The sequence below is a fragment of the Anticarsia gemmatalis genome, chromosome 4 (genome assembly GCF_050436995.1).
Source record: "Anticarsia gemmatalis isolate Benzon Research Colony breed Stoneville strain chromosome 4, ilAntGemm2 primary, whole genome shotgun sequence".
NCBI lineage: Eukaryota > Metazoa > Arthropoda > Insecta > Lepidoptera > Erebidae > Anticarsia > Anticarsia gemmatalis.
In genome coordinates, this window is record NC_134748.1 from 1,727,537 (window position 1) to 1,753,405 (window position 25,869).

Consider the following 25,869-nt stretch of genomic DNA (forward strand, 5'->3'; position numbering starts at 1 on the left):
TTTGGTTGTTCATAGTTCAAGCTATGCTTAGTTTAGAATTACATAAATAACTGTGTGTGAAAACGTGCGTGTATGAAAAAAAATACTGCCAATTTCTATGCGATTATCTGTCTGATGCTTGTCTAGGAGTAACAACACTGGGCCTTAAGCTTGTATCCATATTGTGTTGATGTAGCAACTCGTTTTACAGATATTTGCTATTGGAAATTTACTGGCTAGCTGTTGGTATTGCTAGCAATAACATTGCATATTAAAGCATTTATTTGATTTTTGTTAGGTGTTTCGATTCAGTCAGTATTTATACTATAAAAAAACAGTTTTTTGTGTAATAGATAGTTATTCTCACTATGTCGGCAGGCACTGACCTCAGTTTAGCGCTGTCTCCGTAACACCACGATAGATGGCGTCTTTAAACAAATCTCTTCAAATTTTTAATTTATTATCTGTGGTGTAGCCAATACGCGACACGGACAGACGTCAACTGTAATACTACTACCAATATTTCAATAATAATAAATAATTAAATAAATATTTGTTTCAATGTCATACATAAATGTAATGTCCTTAAACTGTAAGGAATTTCAAAATTTGTTATGTATTTCATTATTTTTAAAAATAAATTATAATAATATAATTAAAATTACATATAAATATATGTATAATTTGAGGTCGTATCATTGAATTTTCTGAACAGAGTAAAATGTCAAACTTAATAATAATATCACCCCGATTAAACCCCTAGCATTTTATATTAGTAAAGCAATATAACGCGCTATTATATTTGGCTGCTGTTATTGACTCACATGGTACAGACAGACATGTCTTTTCCTTTTATTAATTAATTATATTTCTAATGGATATAATGTTTAAGTTTATTTTTAATTAATGTCCAATTATTTGATAAAAGGCCGTAGCATTGTTGTTTATGTTCATTTCCAATTATTTAGTAAAAAAAAAACTAAAAATTTAAAAATTTTGTGACAATTTCTGTGATCTTTATATGGTGATATTTAGTATTATCTCGAAAATTATTAAAAATGTCTGTCCCATGTAAATCAAAGCATATTTAATCTGCCATCTAGCGTATAAACAGCAAACGGTATTCAGTTGACGACTGTACGTTACCTTCGTTGACAGCGCTAAAGTCGGTGGGGGGTTGGGGCGGAGGCGTGTCGGCGGGGGGCGCGGGGGGCGCGGGGGGCGCGGGCGGGCCCGGCGGCGGGGGAGGGGGCGGGAGCGAGGGCCGCGCGGGACACAGGCAGGGCGAGGACTCCGCCAGGCGGCGCCTACCGTCGCGGCGTCGGGCTCCACTGGCGGGTGACAGCGTCTCCGTGCTGCCCGGCTGCCCGTTGTCGCTGCTGTTCACAAACATATAGCATTAGTTTAAAGATATAAGAGAAACTAAAAACTTCTTACTTCATACAGCCGTTATTTACGACGGGACAGTTTAATTACGTTTACCTACATAGTAAGATTAAATTAAAGACGATATCGATAGATGGCATTACTGTACACCAACTATAATAAAAAGTTAGACTTGATGCACTTAACAATTCTTCTTCTATATAAGTTAAGCCTATAAGTCTTGTCCTAAGCCTCGATGAGATATTAGCGAGACGATAGTTTTTATATTTACTTACCATAAGTACATTAGCCATAAGTAGGCACTTATAATAGGCACTATGATGAAACAATGGATAATTTGACTAATGAGACGAGCCGCAGACTAACAATGGTCTATAAATAGAACAGTACTCTATGTACCCATTGACTACCGATATCATCTAAGGCCGAATAATCTTGCAAGAAGGAATCATTCAGATATTTTTGCTAATACCTAAATTTAGGTCAGATAAATATATTGCAAGTCATTTTAGAATGTGTGTACGTGTATGATCAAGGTTTTTCTGTTATTGAAAAAGGTCCAAGGTGAATGATAAAGATACAATTAAAAATGAAAGGAAGTTATTCACAACACTCACCAGTTACTAAATCCAGAATCCCCATCCATAGAGTCAGTGAGATAAAACGTAGAGTTCGTAATCTTCAGAGCACTCGGTACATCGGAGTTCATATCCACAGCCAAAGATGTCGCTCTCCTAAAACGCGACTTAAATGAGAAGTACGCTTTCCTAGACAAAGTTCCACTGTCCTTCTTAGCATTTTCACTTGTTGGGGTTACAGGCTTCTCAGGAGGTGGCTTGTCAGGTAACGGAGGTGGTATATCTCCATTACTAGCCCTCTTATCCGAAATAACAGTCTTCAGTTCCTCCTTCAACGACCCGTACACTTTTGCCAAGGGAATTTCAGTCTTATTCAACACGGGTCGAGTGTCGTTAAAGTTGATATTTGTGTACACAGGATCCTGTTTTGGTTCGCAGTTCGCGTAGATGGGTGCTTTCTTGCTCTTGCCTGTTTCGTAGATGATGTTTTGGTTTGATGATTTCGTAAATGGTTTGCCGTCCATTGCCACTGTCGAAAAAAATTAAATTAACTATTTAAAGTTTCTTAGTTAAAAAAGAATTAAGCAGTATAAACACATACTTATTTGAGCCATTGTTAAACGTGTGTTCGTCAAAGAGTTTCAAGTGTAATAGATAAACTTTCCTAGCAAGTAATTTTCACCTTCAGATAATAAAAATCATGAATGAATTTTTATCTGACCCCATTTTTTTATAGATATAGCCACAGATATGATATACAAGAACGCAGTAACTGCATTATGTATTAAGAGAATGTCGTTTTAGTTAAGAAATACATATTAATAGAGGACGTATTTATGTAATTTTATTAAAATCAATATTTGACAAAATCAACTGCATCATTAATGTGTTTCTTTTGTGATTTTTATCTTTTGAAAGTTATGTTACGCAACGAATTGTTAATATTCATTTATTTACTATTTATTATTACAACAATATTTTAATATTTAACATTACTTGATTCTGTTAAATTCCGAATACGATAATGATACAGAATTTCGACCTCACTGTCAATATCCGATATGGTCTAGTGGCTAGGATACCTGGCTCTCACCCAGGAGGCTCGGGTTCGATTCCCGGTATCGGAAAAATCGTTTTGGTGTGTAAAAACTTACCAGAATATCTTTTAGTGAGATTCCGTTTGATTTGTCTCATTTTTCTTTGAGCTGCGCTGGCTATTTTTGTTAGTGTGTATTGTCCGCTTGTGGGCGGCGAAGGCAGCCTCGACGCGGGCAGTACAGGCGCGGCCGGAGCATACGTCGACTGTAAAGTTTCACAATACATTTTACTAATAAATAAACACACGTCTTTCCTTGAAACTGTACCACAAACTATGACACAATAGACATTACAATTTACAACGTTTGGACAGGACTACTAGTTTTTTACCTCAAGGAAACCCTAAGACTCATATAAAATATTAATGAGTAACAACACTCAGCCAATGAACACACAAGAAACTATCAATAACAAAAACACATCTAAGACCGAAGAATTACTACAATAACAAAGAGATTTTTAAGATCGAACTTTGATACTAGAGGGCGCTAGTAGTCCCTACACAATACTACATAGTTTTGCAATATAAAGTTTCAACTCTATTAAAACGTAGCTAAAAGGAGAGTAACAATATAACACTAATTAAAAAAAATATTAACCTTTTAAGTCATTAGAAGATAATATGTAAGAATTTTAAAAAGGTTTTATAAATTTGAACAAAATTAAACTTAATGCAATGTTTGAATGTGTCACGTACTAGGATCATAATAATGACGTCAAATAAGGTTCATGAGTCAGTTAAATTACATCATTAAGTTTTGAAGCAACGACAATTATTATTATCGTCCATGACATAACATAACTTAGAATTAAGTTTGGTCACTTATTAAAGAAGTATATTATTATAGCGAATATATGAAAAGCAATAATTAATTAAGATATTCTTTTCAAACAAAATCATGCAAACAGGTTTTTTTTTTAATGCAACTTGTCATTGTATTTAAACAAGGTCCAAGGAGAACAAGTTCTGATATGTAAGAACTAATTTGCATTTTTCATACTAAGATGATAACAATGGCTAATACTAAGGCCCCGCTTCACTACCTCAAAATATCTATCAACTTGCTGATAGCACACACTCTATCGTGCGTTCTTAGGAGCGTACAGGATTAGGCGCGGGAAAGCCTGCGCGGTCTTCGCTCTTTCCTTTCCACTTGCACACCCTTTATAAGCACATTCTTTCACGCGCGATTGTTGTTTCATGCGCGATAGAGTGTGTGTAAAGGTGGCTATTAGATGAAATTTGACAGTATTTTTCATATATTTAGTGTCGTTTTACTAATATCAAAAAGGTTATCTTACACTTACTTAAAGTCTGTGGAACTGGCCCTCAGTCTGCCTAGTGACTAGCATATAAACTGCTTAATGATTGGTCAGTAATAATGTTTTACGGTGTTTATTTGATTAAAGCGTAAGGACGAAACAAATTAATAATTCCTTGCATTGGCTGTAATTGCAGTATCCACGGTCGATAAGCTTGGATAGAGCAATTATCGTAATGATTCTGTAATGTCCTTCAGAAAGGACAGGTGAATACCACTGGCTTGTGCATGAGTATGGGAATAGCTGCAATTAAATTCCTATGTATGTATCTATAGCTATTTTTTTATAATGTCACTTGGAACGTTTATTGTTATAAGCTATGATGACAACAGGTCTTTAGTTTTTCTTAACGCAAGGTGCAAGTTTAATAAGATTACGAGATTATACGCTTACATGCATGAGATTTTCTGCTGTTGCCAGGTACGAGCGTACGGAAATGTTATGTAAGTATATTATAACCACTACAACGAATAAAATTAAGTTTGGTTTTGTCTACTTAATTCATTTTGTAACATAATTTCGGAACAGATTAGCTACAAAAAGAATAATAGAGTGCTATTCCAAGATTCTTAGACCTTCCTTATATTGTTTACAGACACTTTAGGCATGTCTTGAGACCTTCGAATATTGGACTATAAGCCAAATACACACCTTTTCATGGTCTTCATCATCAGTATCGCTGTCGAAGGAGTCGAAGTCATCGTCGATGGGTATCGGCGGCGCGGGCGCATGCGGCGGCCGGGCCGCGTGCTCCGGCGCTGGCTCCAGCGACTCGTACAGATGCCCAGAGTCACTGCTGTCGCATTCTGCAGGAGAAAGAAGAATCATTAGAAATAGAGGCAGAAATGTTGTTCGTAGAAGGATTTGTTACATTTGTCTTTAGAGGATTGTAATTTATCTCAATCTTGTGCACCGGTCTTCATCTAAATTAGCAGAGAAGATAGTTGTCAAGTTACTTTTGATATGTCCTTTGTTAATCAGCACAAAAATGTGAACTTTTGCCTGATGATATTAATGAGATTGTCCGCATGAATTTGATATCAATAACAAACATTTCTCCGACTTATAAAACAAAATTACTCTTCAAACTTTCGCATTTATCATATTAGTAGATTAAAATGCAGCAAATAATAAATTGTTTACTTAAAATGCTGAGAAGTGAAATTACAAGCAGGCATAAGTCAAGGCCCGCAACATCCCCTATTACATAAGGCGTGTCCGGCGCGTGAAGCAACTCTTACTAACAACGACATGTTTGATTCATTGCGCACTGGCGATCGTTTGCGACACTTACTGTGTATAGTGTGTATTGAAGGGCCCACGGAACAAATACAGGGTCTTAATGAGGAGATGCTGCAATGATGTGTAACGAAATCATTTGGTGAAATTGGTAGCCATCTTCTGCTTTATAAAAGGCCGAAAGGTTATGTTAATTTGCATCTTCGTATATAAGTTCGATCTTTTGTAATTTAACCAGCTACTGTCCGCTAGTTCCAGAATCTAAAAGTGTAATTAACGTATCCAACTTTCGTATTTATAATAGATATAAGATTTCTAAGTAGAGTCAATTGTTTTTTATATTGTTATTTAGCAGGGTAAGAGGTCTAACTCGTCCTAAAATGTTGTTCACTAGGTTTGAAGATGTTTTCGGCTCTCTTTAAATGTTTAGATTAGATAGATAGCCACACGTTTATCGGTAGGTACTACTAATCAATTACATCTCTTAGGAGGAATGCACCACAGGTTTCGTTTGTTATTGTGTGCGATATTGTTTATTACAACGGACTATGAGCTATATTCAAAACAAACAATTTCTAGTACCTAATGTTCTATGCTATCTATTGTAGCCAAGAATTGTATGTCAGAAAGAATCGTGACAGTCTCTTCGTGGCCTTTTGACGCGACGAACAGGCTTGTGCACGATTCTGACGTGGACAACAAGGTCGATATTGTACATGTACTACTTAATGTCAAGGTTTGACATCCCTATGTTATATAACTTGTCACTTATACATGTTCACATAGCAACTATTGTAAAAGTGCAAGCCTATCGCGTCAGCGAAATAAAGGCTTATGTTATCTTGTAGTAAATGCATCTAAAGCCTATTACCATGTTTCTTAACCTGAGGTGCGAGGAGGTGAGCCTACTGTCATAATACGGAGCACGTTTCCAAACTAGAATTAGAATAATCTAATATACCAAAATTATAACAATTAGATCAGACTAATAGATCTTCGCCTAACCCGGAGTTTAAATGTTATCGTGTATACTATTGACCGCGTCACACAAACTGTTTAGTTAAGGAGGTATTTAAATTGTGTATTTCTAGGTGTTCATGAACTGAAAAACATAAAGAATCGCTGTTGTGCTCAATCAGCTCATTGTATGCTGTACGTGCACTGCACATTAGGTAAATGACATAATATTATGTGCTCTTACATTAGTTAGTTTAACGTCTCTCTTGCATGCAGTTGTGATGTTACCGGCGCGTGCTAGTTACACAAATATTTGCATCATGTTAGCTTCAATAGATCGCTGTGAAATTGATACATAGAGATAGGATCGCTAGTATCGCTACATAGTTGCAAATCCGATCAATCATCTTTGCAAGTAGGTCGCATAACCACAAATCGATTATATTTTGAAACAAAAAAGCTACAGTTATCCTGAAGTTTTTGTAAGTCAATTATTTAAATTGGGTTTATTACCAAAATTATATTGTCCAAAATATCTTATAGTATTACAGACTATTAAGTAACAAATAATGATGTATCATTAAGCAAGTTCTTTCGTCTTGTGGTCGTACACCATTTGAGTTGCCATGACTTGCAACACTCGCTCAATTGAACGAAATGAATCGATCTAATGAAGCGGCACTTTGTACGTTTTTGTACGGACAAATATACATGGCAATAAGTTTACCAATGCTCGAAATATACCACGGTATTCTTTCTTAGTTTCATTGATAATTAAACATCAAATGTTTTGCGAGAGACAAGATGATGACTGGCGATGCATCACATTAAAAAGAAAAAATGTAACGTAAGCTCGGATCATTTAATTTTGTCTTTATCACTCACGTAAAGTTTTAAAGTAGAATGAAAATGACAAAACATAGAGTAACTTATCCTTACTTAAGCACAAATCACTAACGGATGTTATAAAAATTAGAATGAAATCTTTCTTCCGCTGAAAGGAACACACCCATCATAAATAAAAATTACCCAAATAATTAAATTGATGGCGTGTTCTCATTGAATTACGGTTTTAAAGTGGGTTTATAATATCCGCCGCCATTTTTGTATAGTTAAAGTGTATCATTACTTCCCTCGAATGTTGTAATCAATCAAGAAACTATTACGGTCAGGATGTGCGGTAATATCCTATGACTTATAAATACATTGATATGATAGGTTCATATTATGTGGGAACGTGAGAAGATGGCTGCGGCAAATCTGTGACATAATGTGAAGCTTATTCGAACGTCGTGTTTTAATTATACAACAATAGAACCAAGGGAAAACTGACACCCACTGTTTTTGTACGAGTCTAAGATAAGTAATTAATGGTAGTAAAAAAGTTATAATTCGTGTTAAATATAACTTTGAGTGTTTGAATATAGCAGTAAGTCGCTGCGAAGAAGGTAACAAACAAGGTCTGGAGCAAACTTTACTTTAAGGTATAGAGTGATATTATAAACAAAACAACGAATGTAAAGTACACACAGACACTTAAGAATTATCTGTAATCATAGAAGATCACAAAAAAAATATTATCGTGTCTTCTTGAACTATTGTCCGTTTCGTGGCTATAAGTAAAATAATTATCAAATTTTGTAAAAAAATCTGGCCCACAAGCGATGATATACAAGCTTGTACCGATTCTCACATGACGTATTACTAGTGATTAAGTTTGCCCTTGTCCACTACACGTCTGGTACTGAGAAGGAAGTGAGCAACCTGATTGGTCTGAGCGATAATGATCTATGACATTTACAACCGGTTCGCGAGCCTGCCCCCACATGATCTTACTACCGAATATTACTGAGAATTCAATAAAATTGTAGGATTTTTGAAAACTTACTGCTGTTATCATCAGTCAAGGCCTAAGGCCTACTTCTTCCTTATTATGGGAAGGAGACCCCTGCCAAGAAGCTTTCAAACTATGTCCTGATGATTTTAAAACTATTTTACGAAGGGTTGGAATTATATTAGTAAAATATATTTTACGTGGAACGAATTTCTGGACCATTCTTTATTTAATTGTAAGTAGAATTGGCACATTTCTATTATTGTCTATAGATGATCCATTGACAAGTAGTATCGTATGGTACATGCGATGATATTCAATTAAAGTTTCGTAGACGTACGTTTAGCTATTCAAACGGTCTGATGTCACTGTCAATAGACAATGAAATTGATACACGAGACTTAAAAGAAATTAAGAACATCTAGCTCATTACCACGGCAGGTGATAATTCTCAAAATGAATGACTAGAAGCTGAACAAAAACATGAAATAATGATTACAAACATGAAATACGCTTGATGTGTATTTTCACTTTCTTGTAGATTGAGAGACAGAACAGAAACCTATTACACCAGGCACGCAACTGTTGTATATTCAGTTAACGCAATTATACACATTCAAATAGAAATTAAAAGAAAATTGAACCATTGGAGTCGATTTTCAAAAGAAAACGTGAACACCACGTATTTGATTACACCAGTTAAAATAATTGAGACTAGAGGTTTAAGAAATTCACGAATATATTGAAGTGAAACTAAAATGGATTTAGAAGGTAGTAAAAACAGTTTGAAATAAACACAGATAGAAATGACTTAACGATAAGACACACCTTTGAGGTCGACGATGCCATTACTTGCAATGTTGTAATCGTTTTCAATAAAAATGTACGCGTACACGGTGTGAACCTTCGCTGGGCTCTCGTTAAACATGCTTGCTCCCCACATGATCTAGAAGAGCACGTCTATCAACTAGAAAGCGAGAAAGTGTTCACTTACGATCAACTTGCAACGTTCTTATGGCTAATAATACACCGTGTAGTGTTATTAAAGGCATTGCAGCCGAACCAAGTTCCCAACATCCTGAGAATTTGTTGACAATCGACAACATTGCCATAATATTTTGACGCCTCGAGACAATTCTTTCGATTGTGATTGTTGTTACGGTTTAATTCTTCCGGATTTTTGTTTGAACAATACCATTCATTCAATAAGATTCGATTGGTGCTACGTAACGTTACACAGATTAGTGCTCAAAAACTTAACAGTGATATCTAAGCAATCCCGGCTATTCAATTTTCTAAGACAAGTAATTTGAGTATAAGTCAGACGTGTTAGGTATAAGGTTGCATTACTATGAGAAGGCAAGAAACAAGTACCGAAAAATGCGATGAGATCTTGTATTTCGATTTCTCCATCTTGATTCACAGTCCTGATATTGAGCCAGCAGGTCCTCTCCAGCACATCGATGTATATCACTCTGTCTGCGATGTCATCCCTGGGCGGCACTCTCCGCGCACTCTCGTCGTTGTTGCTGTAGTACGGGGACTTGGCGCTCGTGCTGATGTACAGTTGCGACGGCGACGTTATGAACACTACAACAATCACCGATCCAGGTAACAACAGGCTTACAACTCACTTTTTTCCTCGTCAATCGACTCAAGATCATCGTGACTCAAATGCCGTGAAATCAAATCAGTCGTGGTTAAAAAATACCCATGCTTTTTCAATGCCGAAATGGATACATTTTTATTTTGTACACAAATTACGAAATTTATGAAACATGCTTGTTATTTAAACAAACAAGTTTCTGACAGTTTAGTGGCAAGGATATTCGGTAATAAAGTATCAAAACATTTGAGTCACGGCTAGACCGGTTGAGTTATTGACATGGGTTACGAATCGTAAATGGGAATATTAATAAGCCTGGTGCACCTTGATCGCCGCAATTCCTTCGAAAAGTCCGTGGCCTCGCCGGCAGCGGCGGACCGACGCCACCATTCACCTGAGGCTTTTCTGAGATCATTTTTCATCATCACTGTTTTCACTTCATCACTTCACTGAGTCACCGGCACCAGCGAACAAAGAGTGGTCGCATGCGGACGCGATATACACTTGCACTGTTAACGAACAATGTATCATTGCAACATACTGCTGAATCACTGAATGCCGAACACAATTTGAGATAATAAACAGGCTTCCTTAACTCAGCCGCGCTCGAGTTACAGAAAAAAGCGAAACAAGTCGACGGCAGCTGCGTTGCCGGCCGCCTCAGGGTCGACTGGTAACACGATTGTACGAATCGACGTTTCCATCGCCACTACTATCGAGAACTGCTCGTTTTTTCACTGTTTCAATGCTAAGCGTCACGATATTGCAATGTGCCAAATAACATTAGTAATAGTCGGACTGACATTGGTCGTGGTTAATGCACTTAATTTGCTATTTGAAAATCGTTAGTTACGCTTCAATACATAAACGTGTTTAGTTACCAAATTTTATTGTATTACTAACAGTCAGATTATTGGCCATTCTCTACACGAATACGCAGCAATAGTAAGACATTTCATATTTCTTTAGCATGCAGAGAGGTAGAATAAAATTATTACAAGTGTTAGATAACATTTTATCAGTTAAACTACAAGTTATGGTGTAATTGCAAAACGAGTTGTGTGCGGGTGTGTGTATGGCGGTGCAATCAGAGCATTGCAAGTTGTGAAACAATGAAGGCCTAACGCGGCGCATAATCTGTTCCGCGGAAGGACTGTATCATTACTGAACTATACAGGGAGCTAGAGGCGATACAAACTGTTTGTAAACCGAATAACGTGGACTGTTATCGAGAAATCAACATGCAATGCGTGCAATAGTTTAGTGGAAAGATCGCAAAAAACGGCAAGGCAATGATCGTAATGATACCGCTAAAGATGGCTTACGAGATGAAACTGTGGGCGTAACAGAATTAATCTGATAACATACTAAATATACGAAGCAGTTACTTGAACTGATTTAATAGCAGTACATTAAATCAAGTTGGAGACACTTTCTAGATGTAGAGCAAAAGATAGAGTTACAATAGCTTTGTTCAACTTTTTCGTTACACCGTGACACAGAGTTTAAATTACGATCTGACGGAAGCATTTGAAGGCAAAAATTATAACAACTTTCATAAAATCTTAGAGGATTAGGAAATAAAGTAGTAACGGTGACACTAAATACAATATTCCTAAAAGTTTACCATTAAACAATGATAATTTCAATATCGTGGAAAATAATTGCCTAATCTTAAATAGCAGCGTATTTTAACATGAAGTTTGTATGAGACATTACAATGGTCTGTTTGAGGCGAATGGTAGGAAATGTGGTGGAATGCCACGAATGTAGACTAACTAAATAAGGCAGTACTTGTAACTGGAATTTAGTTGAGCGTTGTCACGGTTCCGGCTGGCTGCAGACACACTGGGTCGAGAGCAGATCGCGGATGTATGAGACACACATTTATTTTATTCCATGTTTCCATTTATGTCATTGTTTTTACATCTAATAATTAGAGTAAAGAAGCAACAAGGTTGTATTTGTTTTGAAGTTCGTGAGTCTAAGTGATGACTTTAGAAACCATAAGTTTTTGAATGAATTCGTCCAGACGTTAATGAATTTCGGATGTCCATTTAAATATCATTATTGCGTGATCGGATGCAAATTTTTGAATTTTAATGCCTCATAATGTTAAGGTGACTTAATGAAGATTGCAGGAGAGAAACTGCATAATGCATGTGATTTCAGATGTTAGCATTGAGAAAATAACAAATATTAATGTAGTGTCAAATGAAAGGATGTTCAAATATTAATATTGCGACACGTCAAGGTGGACAAGCCGTTTGGAATACATGAAAATGTGTGAAGCAACAATTTGTAACTAGACACTTGGCTTTGATGGAACCACACGAAGCGTAACCGAAGATTATGTGCAAAACAGCGATAAAACACTAGAAAGTTAAACTAATAGACAACATTTAGGTAGGTCGTTATTATCTTAAGGTACTACGAACATAATTCAACGTTTAGTTTTTTCGCAACACTTGTTACGTTTTTGTAACAAAAGAAACCGGCCGGCTGAGTTAAGTGCACGCGGATGTTGTACACTGGAGGAACGGCAGCGAACAACAGTATTCCATAACAAATAGACGTAATGTAATGAGATTTACAGTATGTTCATGAACATTAATTCAAAGAAGTATAGTAAATAGACTGTAAGCACGAATGAAGCACTTTCACTGTCGCGGAGCGTGGAGTCGCGCTCGGCGTCGACGCGTCCGCTCGGCTGCGCGGGCGCAGGGCTGACTCGCGCGCGACCGCGACCCGTCCCTCTCCCACGCGACAACCTTTTGTGCCAAGTGCCAACTGTAGCAAACTTGTGGGCGTACCAGAAATACCATATAAGTAACACCCCTAACATATGAGACATTATAATATAGAGACGCACATACGTCACCATCACTCCTTCTGAGGATTCATAACAGCCATAAGGTTGTTTTTATTTTGTACAGCTTATAAAAAAGAACAACTAAATTGGTGCATTTTACTGCCTTTAAAGCTTGATTTAAAGATCAACTAATTATTAAAAAAGATAAAGTTGTATTAAAGCTAAAAGGAAAGATATCTTTGAACTTCTATTCTACGATAATAGGGAACAAACCAACTCTACTGCAGCTAGCAACATTTTAGAAAACTGGTCCGGTGACTCTGTTCCTGAGAATTTAGGGCGATACGCTTTCAATGAAGCAGTAAATCAAACAGTTGCTAACGTGTAACGTCACTGAGATATCGATAAACAATGCCGTAAGTCTACTTTATAGATCGACTGAAAAACTTGAATATATCGGGTAAATAGTCGCTAATTGCGCGAGAAATCTAGAACGTTGCACTCGTTACTGCGCAGTGACATAATGTCGGCGGAATCGCCAGCAACTGGAGCAGGTAAATAATTGATCCCACGTTCGACTTCATCGGAGAATTTGACTGCGTTTCGCAATTGTACTCGTATTACAAAATTGGAGATTCTGTGCACTTAGTCACTTAGGTCACCTTCAACTTGCATTCAGCTCAGGCTCGAGTGCGACTAGCGATTGGCTTTCCGTTGGGCAACGAAGGTTACCCGTTGAACCGGTGATAGCATCGGCTTTCAGTTATAATGCTGCAATATATTTCAAATAAAATTCTCACTCTATAAATGTTAGTCCATCGCTGCAATAAATACTTGAATAGAGTATTCAAAATGTGGGAGGTGCGTAAATGTTGTAAACGTTCAAATCACACACTTTAACTAATAGAAACTATGTCCACACACGACTCGAATAATAAAGAACTAACACTTCTTGCAACGTAACTGATGCATTGTTATCTGAATTCTAAAATTATTCCCACAATTATGTCTTTATCTGCAATTTGTTAAAATTGTCTGGTGAAAGTCACAAATAATAACAGCTTGAGGTAATCTTCAGCTAAGTTTCGACAAATTATCCTGAAATTGAATTGCTCTCAATGTCTTTCAAGTTTCTTTTCCTGACTCCAGAAGTGTTGCAACCAGGTAAATGCTGTATCGTCGTATATCGTTAACACAATTGGCGTTTTCCTCAGAGAAATAGATATTAGTATTTTCCCGCGTTATTTGTCGTTCATTTATAGTTTTTTGTAACAACGTCGTACACATTTTCTCGGTTACGGGTGACATATTGTATCTCATTAAGGTGGTTATGATCATAAACTCGTTCCATTGTTTACTTACAACCACGTTTTCTAATACATGCTTAGTGAATTCAATGAGATTTTTAACGAGTATTATAACAACTCTGCTCCAAGCGGATGATTATTTGTTACAATAAGTACGCTTACATACCTGTAATTTAGTTTAAATTGAGCAGTTGGACCTTCAAAAGCATGATAAATATGCGTATCAGCATAATGATGCAAGTCATCTAAAACGGCTAGATCAAGATGATCTCTCTCGCTATTTGCTTTCTACCACGAGTCAATGACCAAACTCGTGACCGCGGCTCCATTTAAAATGGCTACCACGTATGTGTGGTGTTAAAACCCATATTTATTTTTACGGTCAAGGATGAGTAAGTACAGCGCCATGTGACGTGAGAAGGTATGTTTATTATGCGTTGAATGACAATACTTGGTAAAGAATTCTATTGTCGCGTGCATTTTATACGTGACTACTTCAAGGGTACTTTTAAGTTTCATAGCCAGGAAATAAGAAGAAATAAGAATTTTTTTATCTTTCAATCGTCATTTGCCCTTGTAGTGTTTTTATTGTTATTCTGTTGTTAACGCGTCATTATTTTCTATATACGTTCAATAATTGCAGCGTTTATACATATTGATTGCAGAATGAACGGAAGTAATAAGGAACTCTAACAAATTGAACGTGAATTCTTGTTTTCCGCGGAGAAAAGTAGCCGCTCAGAATAAATGGCGCGTGTGCTTTGATGCAAATGATTGTTCCTGTTGTACGCACGAAGCGCTCGGCCGCAGGAACAAGTTATGATGACCAGCCACCATAAACATTTGCGATAACTATGAATATTACAATAATTTGTTCTTCCTTTATTGATCTTTGGCACGTAACTTCAAGTTGTTTAAAGACTTTCAAGGTATTAAAACTTCATAATTGTAGAGCTGTTCAGCTTAAACTCGTGTTAAAATTAGTAACGATCACTAATCGATTCGTTACTCGTAATTGACGTTAGCCATTTACGCAAAATAACCAATATAATTGTAACATTCTTTGTTTAACTAGTATTCAAGAAATACACGTGAATTGTAGGAATAAGCATGTTTACAGCCTTGGGACGGTAACACTACAATAGGAACTAAAAAAACACAAAAACTAAATTTCCACGCTTAATTTTAGGAAGAAAAACTTCATACAATGCTTTATTGCTATGCATAGACACGTCAAATGAAACTGGCGGAAAATATATTTTTGTAGCGAGCATGACAATTATAATTTTAATTGAAAGTAAACATTTAAGTTTTAAACTTGAAGCACTTAACTCAGACCAGTCAAGGATAATAACGCTTGATATATGGAACTATCCAAATATTACAAAATAAAACAAACTAGATATAAATATATTATTGTATGGGGTAACTCCGTAGAGGCGGACAGATTATTTATATTGCAAAAAAAATGCATGAGAGCTATGTGTGGTGCAGACTACCTTGACAGCTGCAAACCTTTGTTCACCAAACATAAAATATTACCGTTGCCATGTAGCTACATATATGAAATTTGCATTTTTGTTAAGACACATCCCGATTTTTTTACGAAACTTGGTGATGTAAAAGGTAGTAGAACAAGACATAAAGAAAGATTGAAATTGCCACCCATCAAATTAGAATTATATAGAAGGAATTCATTTTGTATGGCCATTAGAGTATACAACCACTTACCTGAGGACCTTATAAGTTTACATTTGTCAGTGTTTAAAGGAAAATTATTTAATATCTTACTCAATAAAAACTATTATAGTATTAAGGAATATTTTGAAGATAAGATAAAATTTAATAATTGATTTTTATTTTATTAAATTCTGAAATTAAATTTTGATTTTAACTAATAATAATATCATAATAATACATACTTAATTTGACATGACGATTCACTTTGACATTAAATAATTTTCTTTAATTTCATTTCATTTCATTTTATTATAATTAACTTAATAACTCTGTATAGCGATAAGGTATTAATATTTTGCACGCCACATGTGGCAGAATATGTGGACTATTATGTATCTAACAACCTGTATCATTACCATATTCTAGCAAATAAATGATTATTATTATTATTAAAAGTAGAAAAGTAAAGTAAATACGACCTAGACCCACATAGCGGCGATGTCGAAACATTTGCAGATGACACTCGCGATACAAGCGCACTACTACATTCGTGTTCACATGTCGAAAATGACAATTTTGTCTTAACGCAACAGTTCACTGAGGCATAACATCATTTGAACATGTAGCGAACCGTATCCATGTTTATTGCATCGAAGGTTCGTCGTGCAATATTAAACAGATTCGTTTAGAGGCATGCAATGGCATTTGTGTCTGCAAGCAAATCAATACAGCTATATGTTGCAGACTTGTTTTGTCACGTGAACGACCTCATTGGTATTTCGTAGTTTAGAACTACGCGACTGGAATTTGGAGGTTAGAGAAAAGACAAACAAGATTACAAAGTATAGACTACGAATCTTAATAGAGTCTTTAAAATAATGTCTGCAAATCTATATTATTATGTTAAAATGAATCCCTATTTCCCTTGGTCACGCCATCACGCGTGAACTGCTTGACCGATTTCACTACTTTTTTATTATATTCCTTATCGTACGGGGATGGTTCTTACGGAGAAACATAATAGAAAGAGTTTTTTTATTGATTAAATGAGCTGTTAGGCGATACGAAGTTTGCGGGGTCAGTAAGTATTCGATAGAAAATACAAACATCATGCCTTCAATGCTTTCGATAATAAATCTGTTGATACAGCCTACGTGACAATCTGAATAGCTAACAATGATTCAGACTTATCCAGCAATTTGTCATCGGAGAAAGTTAGCTCGTAAAGTAGACAAATCGGATAGACAAGCGCAATATCATAATTTAGTATGGATTGATACACTCGTAAACCAGTCAGCGAGTAGATGGCGAGGGCTTAAATAAGCGTAAGTACCATTGTTTTCCTTTAGAGATGACTTTTATTCAATACGGGTGAGGTTTTTGAAATTGTTTAAATGTAAAGATATCAAGATTCACGATGTATATAACTTTTGGTTTTAGGAACGTATTTGTAATAGTTAAGTAAAGAAAGGAAAGCAGTTTAGTTGATTAGCTACTCAGTAGTTTTAGCCGAAGATTTGAGACTCTGAAAGCGCCTAAAATGATCCTCTAGAATGTCGATACATTAGACATTACCTCAAAAATCGTAAACTTCGAACCACTAACATTAAGTTATTAACATGTGTAGACAAATGAACATTTAAAAAAGACACATGGTCATCTTAATAAAATGACAACGAAAGAATAAATTCTCATTGTTGCTACCTCAAGAGTTAACAATAGGTTTTCGACCTTATGGGTTCGTCGTCACGGTGTACGCCCGGGTCGAAGGGCAACCATGTCGGCGCCCAATAAGGAAGTTCACTCCGGTTACTGTACACAATGACCACATACTTACCACTAGATAATTGTGAACTATTGTTGTCGACACACTATTACAAGATACTCTACTGACTAAGTAAAGCGCATTCTTCTACTTCTACTTAATTACTATTTAGTTTAGGTGTTAAGAGACTTCAGACTAGCATAACTTTGTTAGGTAAAACCCTTTAAATAAAAGAGGGTTAAAATTGTGTTATTTTAAAGATGTTAGAAGTGAAAATTCGTCGTTTGAGTAATCAAAGACTAGATAGTTAACTAAGGCACAATGCTCGTCTGTGTCATAGGAATCGTAAAAGGGACGCAATGAGGACGGAGCATTTTTGTATAAAGACAACATGAAAAACATTGCGTGCATCACTTCGTAATGTACAAATTAAAATGAAAGTAATGGGAATCCAATTGTACATGTACTTATAATAATAGAGAAAATAATGTGAATTGTTGCCAACGTTATAAATGATGGTCGTCTTTAAATTTCACTTCCGTTACTTACGTAAGTTTGTAGGGTATACGATGAACAGTCGTTAGGGGAATACGAGGGTTAAGGTAGCGTGCGTAACTTCCTGCGCGGTACCAATAGTACGATTCTCTACAATTGAAACCATCGAGTATCGAAAGTTTGACATTTAAAATTTACTGCCAATTTAGTTCCTACGACACCCGCTAGAGGCGCTGGAACGAATGTCATACATTTTTTTTCGATAGCTAGCCGGTTGACGGTAGTAGTATAGTTGTAGAGAATTGAGGTAGAATACTGTTATGACACTGGAAACAGCGACCCCTAAATATGTTATTTTGCTTTAATAGTTTACTAAAAAACAACTCTATTAAGTCTCCAACGATATTAAAATCTAGATAAAAATTGACCGTACAGCTAACTAACTAAATAAAGCTATTAATTTCATTTTAGAAAACTAAGAAAAAACTCACTAGGTCAATTGTAATTTGTTAAAAAAGTGCAAAATTGAGTGAAATCTTTTGAAAAATGCTAATGCTTGACCTCAGGTGTTAAAAAGAGGAACATATAATAGATACAGTTAATGAAGCAGACTTGTAGTAATATTATTCCGAGTGATACTTGACAGTAGGTATTCAATCAAGTTACGTTTGATAGACCTTGGCAGGCACTTTCTATTCTAATTCATACTTCACTGATTATAAACACGGTTTGACTAACGTACAATTTGTTTTTATATAAATTGTTATTAATCATGTTTTGCTTGAATCGATTTTTGAAGTGCATGTTTTGTAGAAACTGTACAATTATTTTCTTATAAGTTTTTTGACTAAGGAGATAATATCCTGACACACACTGACAGCTGACTGCGACTGACAATTATCTTTACCGATTAAATTGGGTATTAAAAAGCTTGGACTTAGGATAGATGTTTTTAACTAATTTTTTGAGAGATTGCTAATTGAAGTTTGTTATTAGAAGTCTACACAGATAAGTCATTTAAATTTTTTTCGCTTTTGCTTGTTTCAAAGAAGGAAACTTATCAGACGAAGTACGACTAATGTTTTCGTCGAATTACAATAATTGGCTAGCTAGTTAGTACTAATTTCTTTGTACAATGTTTATTCAGGAAGTAGGCATGCGTTATACAATCCTTACTGACGTAAACTCATTTATCGTGCGTATTCTACAGAATTGCACGGAACACTTAAAAGTGAATGTGGAAATAAAAACTATTATCTGCGCCAACATATTGTGTGTGCAGTAATTGTCGCGAAATATTTTGTTGACTGAAACTAACGTGATTGTAAAATAAAGTTTATATTCGGAATTAAAGTTATTGTTATTGCACGTGATAACATTATATTGTTATAACAACATAAATATTAATTTCGTTTAACAGAATATGTAAAGAAGTAGAGATTAATGAATGAAATCATTGCTAAGCAATAAAATGCAATTGAAGCTGGATTGTGAACCACTAATTTAATATGTTTTTTGACTATCGGAATAAAAAAGGATCTGTTAACTCTATCGAATAGATAAAGCTATTGTTTTAAAGTAATTGCAAAAGTCATAACGGGAAAATAATTCTATAGGTAACTCTGTTATCTGGAGTTTGTGCCATAATAAGTAAGTTCTAAGATGCATGGCGAGTTCTTTTTTAAAGCTTGCATAGTAATTAGGTTTATAGGTAGATAGATGTTTATTCGTCTGCGCATTTACTGCTCCGGTGCCTTACTAAGTCACAAAACTGGCTGGCGTTGTATAGTTTATGCGGATAAGTGTTTTTTGTACCAAATACTGGCAAAACCCAGATATGGTTGATAGCAAATTAAAGTATATTAAGGCGAGTGATTAAAAACTGGATATTTGTTTTAAAATTTGCATTTATTTAACCTTAGAGTGTAGCGGTCATGCTTGTATTACTACAACATGCATGATATGCATCAATGTGACAAAAATAAAGTAAAAAACGGTTCTATTAATTGATGTCAATGATCCTATTGACATTTGACGTTTTGCTTGTGGTTTTTTTTTCATCCAGATATTATAAGTGAGATGATTATTTCACATTATTTAGTTGTTAAGAACTAGCTTCTAGTTTCGTTTTAACTATTCATTCACCTAAGTCCGTTCGTGCTGAGCTTTTTGTGTGATTGTTGTAACAAGCATTCTATCTTTCATCCTAACAGACGAATTAAATAAAATCAAGGCTTCTTCAATATTTTGTAGAGTTACTGCAAAATACTAAAACTTGAGAAAAGTAGAGCAATAGCAATACGAAAACTAAACTAAAGCCAAATAATATCAAAGTAGCGTTTTCATAGATTTTTTTTTGTATAATGTAGGTAAAGCAATTTATACCACAGTTGAAGTAGTTATGTGGTAACATGTTATGGTGACCATATCTATGTAGGTCACTGGGTATCATATCGACCGTGCCACCTCCTTGCCAACGCGAAAATCAATAATTTTTACTAGGCCGGTGACCTGAACAATTGTGAACAGACGTCAGTGATTAACTTGGATTACAATATTAATTGGAAGCATGTAGTTTTAACTAATAGCTTCGGGAATAGAGTCTGTATGGGATATCATTTTCCGAACAAATTGGACTAGTGGTTCCTGAGATAAGTTCATTCAAGCATACCAATAAAAAATACGATAGTGTTTATGGGAAACTGTAGTATTTTTTTATATAACTGAAAACATTGTTATCTTTTAATGCATGAAGATTAAATTTAATAAAATATCTACGACTTCAATCGTGTAAAATCCAACTTAGCGCGGCATTTTACACAAATTACTCGCCTGATTAAGCATAATTAATTAGAAGCCATTACAAATTTGTTCAAAATAATGATCGCAATGCTTTAACGTCAACACCAGATAAGACCTAGACAACAAACATTAAATTTAATTTGGCTAGACATTGCCATAAATAAAAAATAACAGTAACATTGCTATATTTGAAATACACAAATACGAGAGACAGGCACCACAGAACAGGAATCCGGTAACAATTAGCGACGCCCACCGGCGCGTGCGCATAGTGCAAGAAATTACTGCGTTCAGTATGGACCACAACATAGTTTTGTTGTAATAACATTAGAATGTCGTAATAATATGTGATACTAGATTCTGCCAGTGATTTCCTGGGATAAAAGTATTCTATGTGTTAATCCAGGTTATAAGCTCCATTCTATCTTAATTCTTGCACTTTTCTCGTCAAGGAATAACAGTATTCAAAAATCCTCACTATTGGCTGATACTTTAATTTGATATAGATACCTTTTTTTTTCTTTTAACAACGATATTATCAACGTCAACTTTTCAGGTTGTCAGGTTGCTAAAATTATGAAAAATATTTTAGCACCCTGCGGGGATAAATTGACAAAAATTAAGAAATTAAGAGAAAAAATATTTTTTTACAAGTAATACGATGATATTAAATATAGAGTAAACTTGTTTTACCTATGTCTAGTTGTTAAATTTTTTAAACTATTGTGAACATTGCAATTTTATTAAATTGTGGTTTGAGTAGAGATAGTTAATACAATTGATTTCTACCGTATTACGTGCTCAATAGATCAACCGATCGAACATAATTAATAGAAATCTAGTACTTAGTATTTGCACTAGCTTCTGAACTAGTTACTTGTTTCATTTCAATTCAATGTTTTTCCCCAGACGGTTTTATTTTAACAAGGAAAACCAATATTCGGTTTTGCAATCGACCTTTTTTAGGCTTTACCTACTATTTTTTAATCCTTGAACTCAATCACTACATTTTAAATATAGATAGGTATTTATTTCGCAACATAAGAACAATTTCTTCAAATCGTTGATTCATAAGCATTAGTTAAATGCGTATGCCTTTTTTTCTATTGCGATTGTGTGAAATGTTTAAGACATTTTCATTGGGAAACGATTTCCGTGATTTGCTCACAAAATTTCAAAGCTACGGTCAAAAAAAGGAAGTGAGCAACAACAGGAGCGAGGCATTGTGTTCAGTGGAATGCGAGCGTAGGACGCCTGTCACCGCGCTTGCGCAAACTGTGGCTAAAGCGCGCGCTTGCGCAAAATAATGGCCGACAAACGAATCTAATTTCTATTATTGTCCTTTAAATACTTTGAATTTTCTGTCTGAAAAAATATATATCTCTAAGCTAGATCGAGCAATGAAAAATAATATTTAGATAACAAAAATGAACTTTCATTTTGGTATAGCAACGCCATCTGGCGTGATCGAGGAGAATTAAGTTTTGTATCTATATCTCGCAGTGCGCTCATGTCGAAATAGATGGCGCTGTTCACGAATAATAGAAAAAACAATAATCAACATTCATAAGCGGATCTTTTTCAGTCGTTTCGTTGCGTCGTCTATTAAGAAATTATTCATGCAAACTTACCTTTGTCGTTGCTTGGTTTTGGTGATTTTTGCCACTGGTGTCGAACTTTCTGCGACCAGCTGATGGGACTCTTCCTGCCCCGACTCCTTTCGCGAACACTGTAATTCAAAATTTCCATTGTACACTAAAACTAAAAATAAACAAATATACGTGTCTCCTACATCAATGCATTTTTCCGACTAAACCAGCAAATGTAATTTCATATCAAGCAGCGATAACAATGTTTGCATTTCTCTTTGGAAACTGTTATTGCACGAACTAGCGATTTTATTGGGTCAAAATGATAACTTTTTGTTCTATTCTATCAGGTTTCATAGAAAAATGTTCAATATGGTTTATCGGACATGTATTATCAGTTATTTGATGCCGTTCACCAGAAGTTTAGGAAAACCCCTGTTTCTGATTAATACTCCAGATAAAGAGATTATAAGGAGAAGTTACAGGATTATACTATCAAGATAATTGCAGTTTAAGTCATATTGCTTTACATTTGTTTCGTACTTACATGATGATTTTTTGCTCATTCTTTTCTTCATCAGAGACGTCAACCCAGTCGTCGCTTCGATCACTTCGGTCGCTCACGCTCGTCTCACTGCTCGGCACTTGGAACGCGATCTCCTGCCCATTGTAGATCATAGACCTCTGACCATACAGGCTGTTAGTCTTTTGCTCACTTGACAACGTCGACTGACTGATATTAGACACGGTGTCGAATGAAAGACGCTTCTGCACGTTCGATGCCAACTGCTTCTTCAAATTGTTCCTCAGTTTCACCATACTCGGACTGTTCGGTATACTTTCATAACAATGCGACAACGAAGCACCATCTCCATGCTTTATCATATCATAAATATTCTCGTGGTCATTATAATTAGTATAATCTGATATAAAAGAATGCCTACTGCTGTAAGTCGGACTGCTGTCCTTTGATTTCGATTGGTGTGATGGGATCTTCTCGTATATTCTCTCAGATCCAATCTTTTCATAACTTACTGTAGATGTTCCACTCACTGATTTAGTAATAGCATAATTCTTCCCATTGTCATTGTCAGCATACGGTCGATAGTTCTCTGCAATATGTATTCCAGAACTAGAAGTATGACAGTAAGGTTTTATGGGAGACTTACAGTATTCATAGCCATCATCGCTGTCGCCGTCCCCTCGCGTTCTCTCTTCTAGTCTGTTATCACAAAGTTCATAGTTGTGAAGACTGCTCTCATCTCCTTCAGGATGTGATCTCATTTCTAGTAAACATTGGTAAATATTTTCTTTATCTTTCAGTTCCTCCTTGGGTTCGACTGATTCTTTAGGAATTTCAGGTAACGGACAATTAATTTTAGACGACCTTAGTGTGGATGAATCGAACTCTACACTTTTAACAGGAATCACAACCACATTCTCTTCATCTCTGGGTTCTAACGGTTCATAATCATCTTCGACTTCCTCCTTCTTCGGTTTAGACGTGTAACCAACTAATATTTCTTTATTATAAGCTTCTACGAGATTAGATTCAAAGTCCATGTTGTCCTCAGTGGTCTGATTACTCGTCGTTGTGACAGTCACTTGAGATTCTATTGTTTCAGGTTGAGATTCCTCTGTCACAGAGATTTCTTGTGGTTCATCAGAGCAAGTGATTGTACTACCATCCATAGTTACATTGATAAAATTATATACACTGTCCGACATAGATTTATCAGAGTCTGAATAAATCTGAGTGCTACTCTTTCTCCGCCATAAGAATGATTCATTAGGAGTAATAGGTGAAGTTATGTTCTGATAAGATTTATTGTCATCCTGTGAGTCTTGTGATGTATTAATTGTAATAATCGGTGCTTCTTGTTGTTCATTACTTTTAATTGATGTCGTTGAAATGTTTTCTTGCACATCCTCTGGTATTATTTCAACAACTTTTAAAGGTAATTTCTCTGAGTGTATGTAACTAGTTCTATATTTTTTACGGTCGTATATAGGCTCCTTCTTTTTAAGAACATCTGCACTTTGTTCTTTGGGGCTCTCTACTTTCACAGGCTCGTTTATAACAGGTTTAATAGTTTTTATTTTCGGAATACCATCCTTTACAACAAGGTTTTTCGTTAACACTAATGATGATTTCTTTTCAGGTACTTTTGGTTTTTCTCTTACAGGGGGTGTTGTACTTTTGGACTTATCAGGTTGTCTTTTAAGTGTATTATTAGAAGTAGTCTGAGCTATAATTTCACATTCAAACTTTTTAATCACATTTTTAACAACGACACTTTCTACCGGCTTCTTCTCTTTCTTTGTTTCTGTCTCTTGTATTTTAACTGGACTGCCATCGACAGTGTCTGAGCCACTCGGTTGTTCACTGAAATCCTGATACCTTAAACGTTTCTTTGATGTCTTAGTTCCGTCTGACTTGGAACGAATTACACGCACTTTATTTGAACATTTATCGGGAATGAGTAAATTGTCTATTGAATCCATACTTGAACATCTCTTCTTGTTGTTTCGTTTCTTTGACCCTCTTCTTGGTCGTAACACTATTTTAATATTTGGACTGGAACTAAGAGTAGATGAGGGGGTAGAGCTATTACTGACGGAACGTCTTGAAACTGTCTGTATATCTTCTAGCGTCTTTACGAGTTTAGATTGTTTCGGCGACTCGATATGAGGCTCAGTCTGTAAATTGTTGAATTTCTTAGTCAGTTCTGCAACTTTACTGCTTGTTATCGTCATAGTTTTGGCTAGAGGCGGACGTTTGTAGGCAGCTGAAGCATTTTTTATCTTAAAGCTCACTTTTCTGTGTTGCGGTTCGACCTTTTTTCTAATATCCGGAGAAACATTTACAGCGTTATAGTGGTCTTTGTTTTTAAGGCTATCCGAGGCAGGTTTAATGTTCCTCCCTCCGCCGGTACTCCTGGTGTCGTCACTCTCTGTAGTAATAGCGAGTTGTGCGTAGTGGACCGAGTGTTTCTCCATTTTCGTTTCATAACTTGGAAGTTCAACAGTAGGACTCACGGTTGAATTCAAAAAGGCCTGTTTCGCGTCGTGTATAGATTTCATTCGTTCCGTCATAGTTGGCAGAGGCGGTTTGGCGGGTATTGTGTAAATATACTTGTTGCCATTCTTTTGGTTTTCCTTTATAGCCATTTCTGTTTCTGGTATTATGAAGTTTTTGAGTAAAGCCTTGATGGTGCCGTGTTGTCTGCCGTCGCTGCTGAAGTTTTTTATTGATGATATGAGAGTGTTCGTGGTTATCGTGTCGCCTTCCATTAGGTTTATTAACATTTGTGAGGGATGTCGGTATCTGCTGTTCTACGCCATCTGGAACGAAGAAAAGTATCGCGTTAGACTTATCGCAATGGGAAGTAATTGCACTGACGTGTAATCAAGGTAAT

The 25,869-nt window shown here is 35.8% G+C and overlaps 1 protein-coding gene and 1 non-coding gene across 10 annotated transcripts in view; one reads left to right on the forward strand and one right to left on the reverse strand.

Moving 5' to 3' along the window:
- Exn (Ephexin) overlaps window positions 1–25,869 on the reverse strand; it is a 116,840-nt gene that overhangs the window by 25,883 nt on the left and 65,088 nt on the right. For 3 of the 9 annotated variants that reach the window (XM_076113044.1, XM_076113043.1, XM_076113045.1), the window contains 6 exons: window positions 22,998–25,795; window positions 22,493–22,590; window positions 5,016–5,170; window positions 3,098–3,245; window positions 1,983–2,472; window positions 1,126–1,358 (listed from right to left, as the gene is read on the reverse strand). In XM_076113044.1, the coding sequence (XP_075969159.1) occupies window positions 1,126–1,358; window positions 1,983–2,472; window positions 3,098–3,245; window positions 5,016–5,170; window positions 22,493–22,590; window positions 22,998–25,759 (3,886 nt within the window). In that variant the 5' untranslated portion in view covers window positions 25,760–25,795. Of the gene's footprint in view, window positions 1–1,125; window positions 1,359–1,982; window positions 2,473–3,097; window positions 3,246–5,015; window positions 5,171–9,768; window positions 9,985–10,324; window positions 10,714–12,594; window positions 12,742–22,492; window positions 22,591–22,997; window positions 25,796–25,869 lie in introns of those variants that run through there. The other 6 variants (XM_076113051.1, XM_076113050.1, XM_076113048.1 and 3 more) reach the window with 6 other exon arrangements.
- TRNAE-CUC (transfer RNA glutamic acid (anticodon CUC)) lies at window positions 2,999–3,070 on the forward strand. Its single transcript has one exon. It is a non-coding gene; the product is annotated as a tRNA-Glu (tRNA).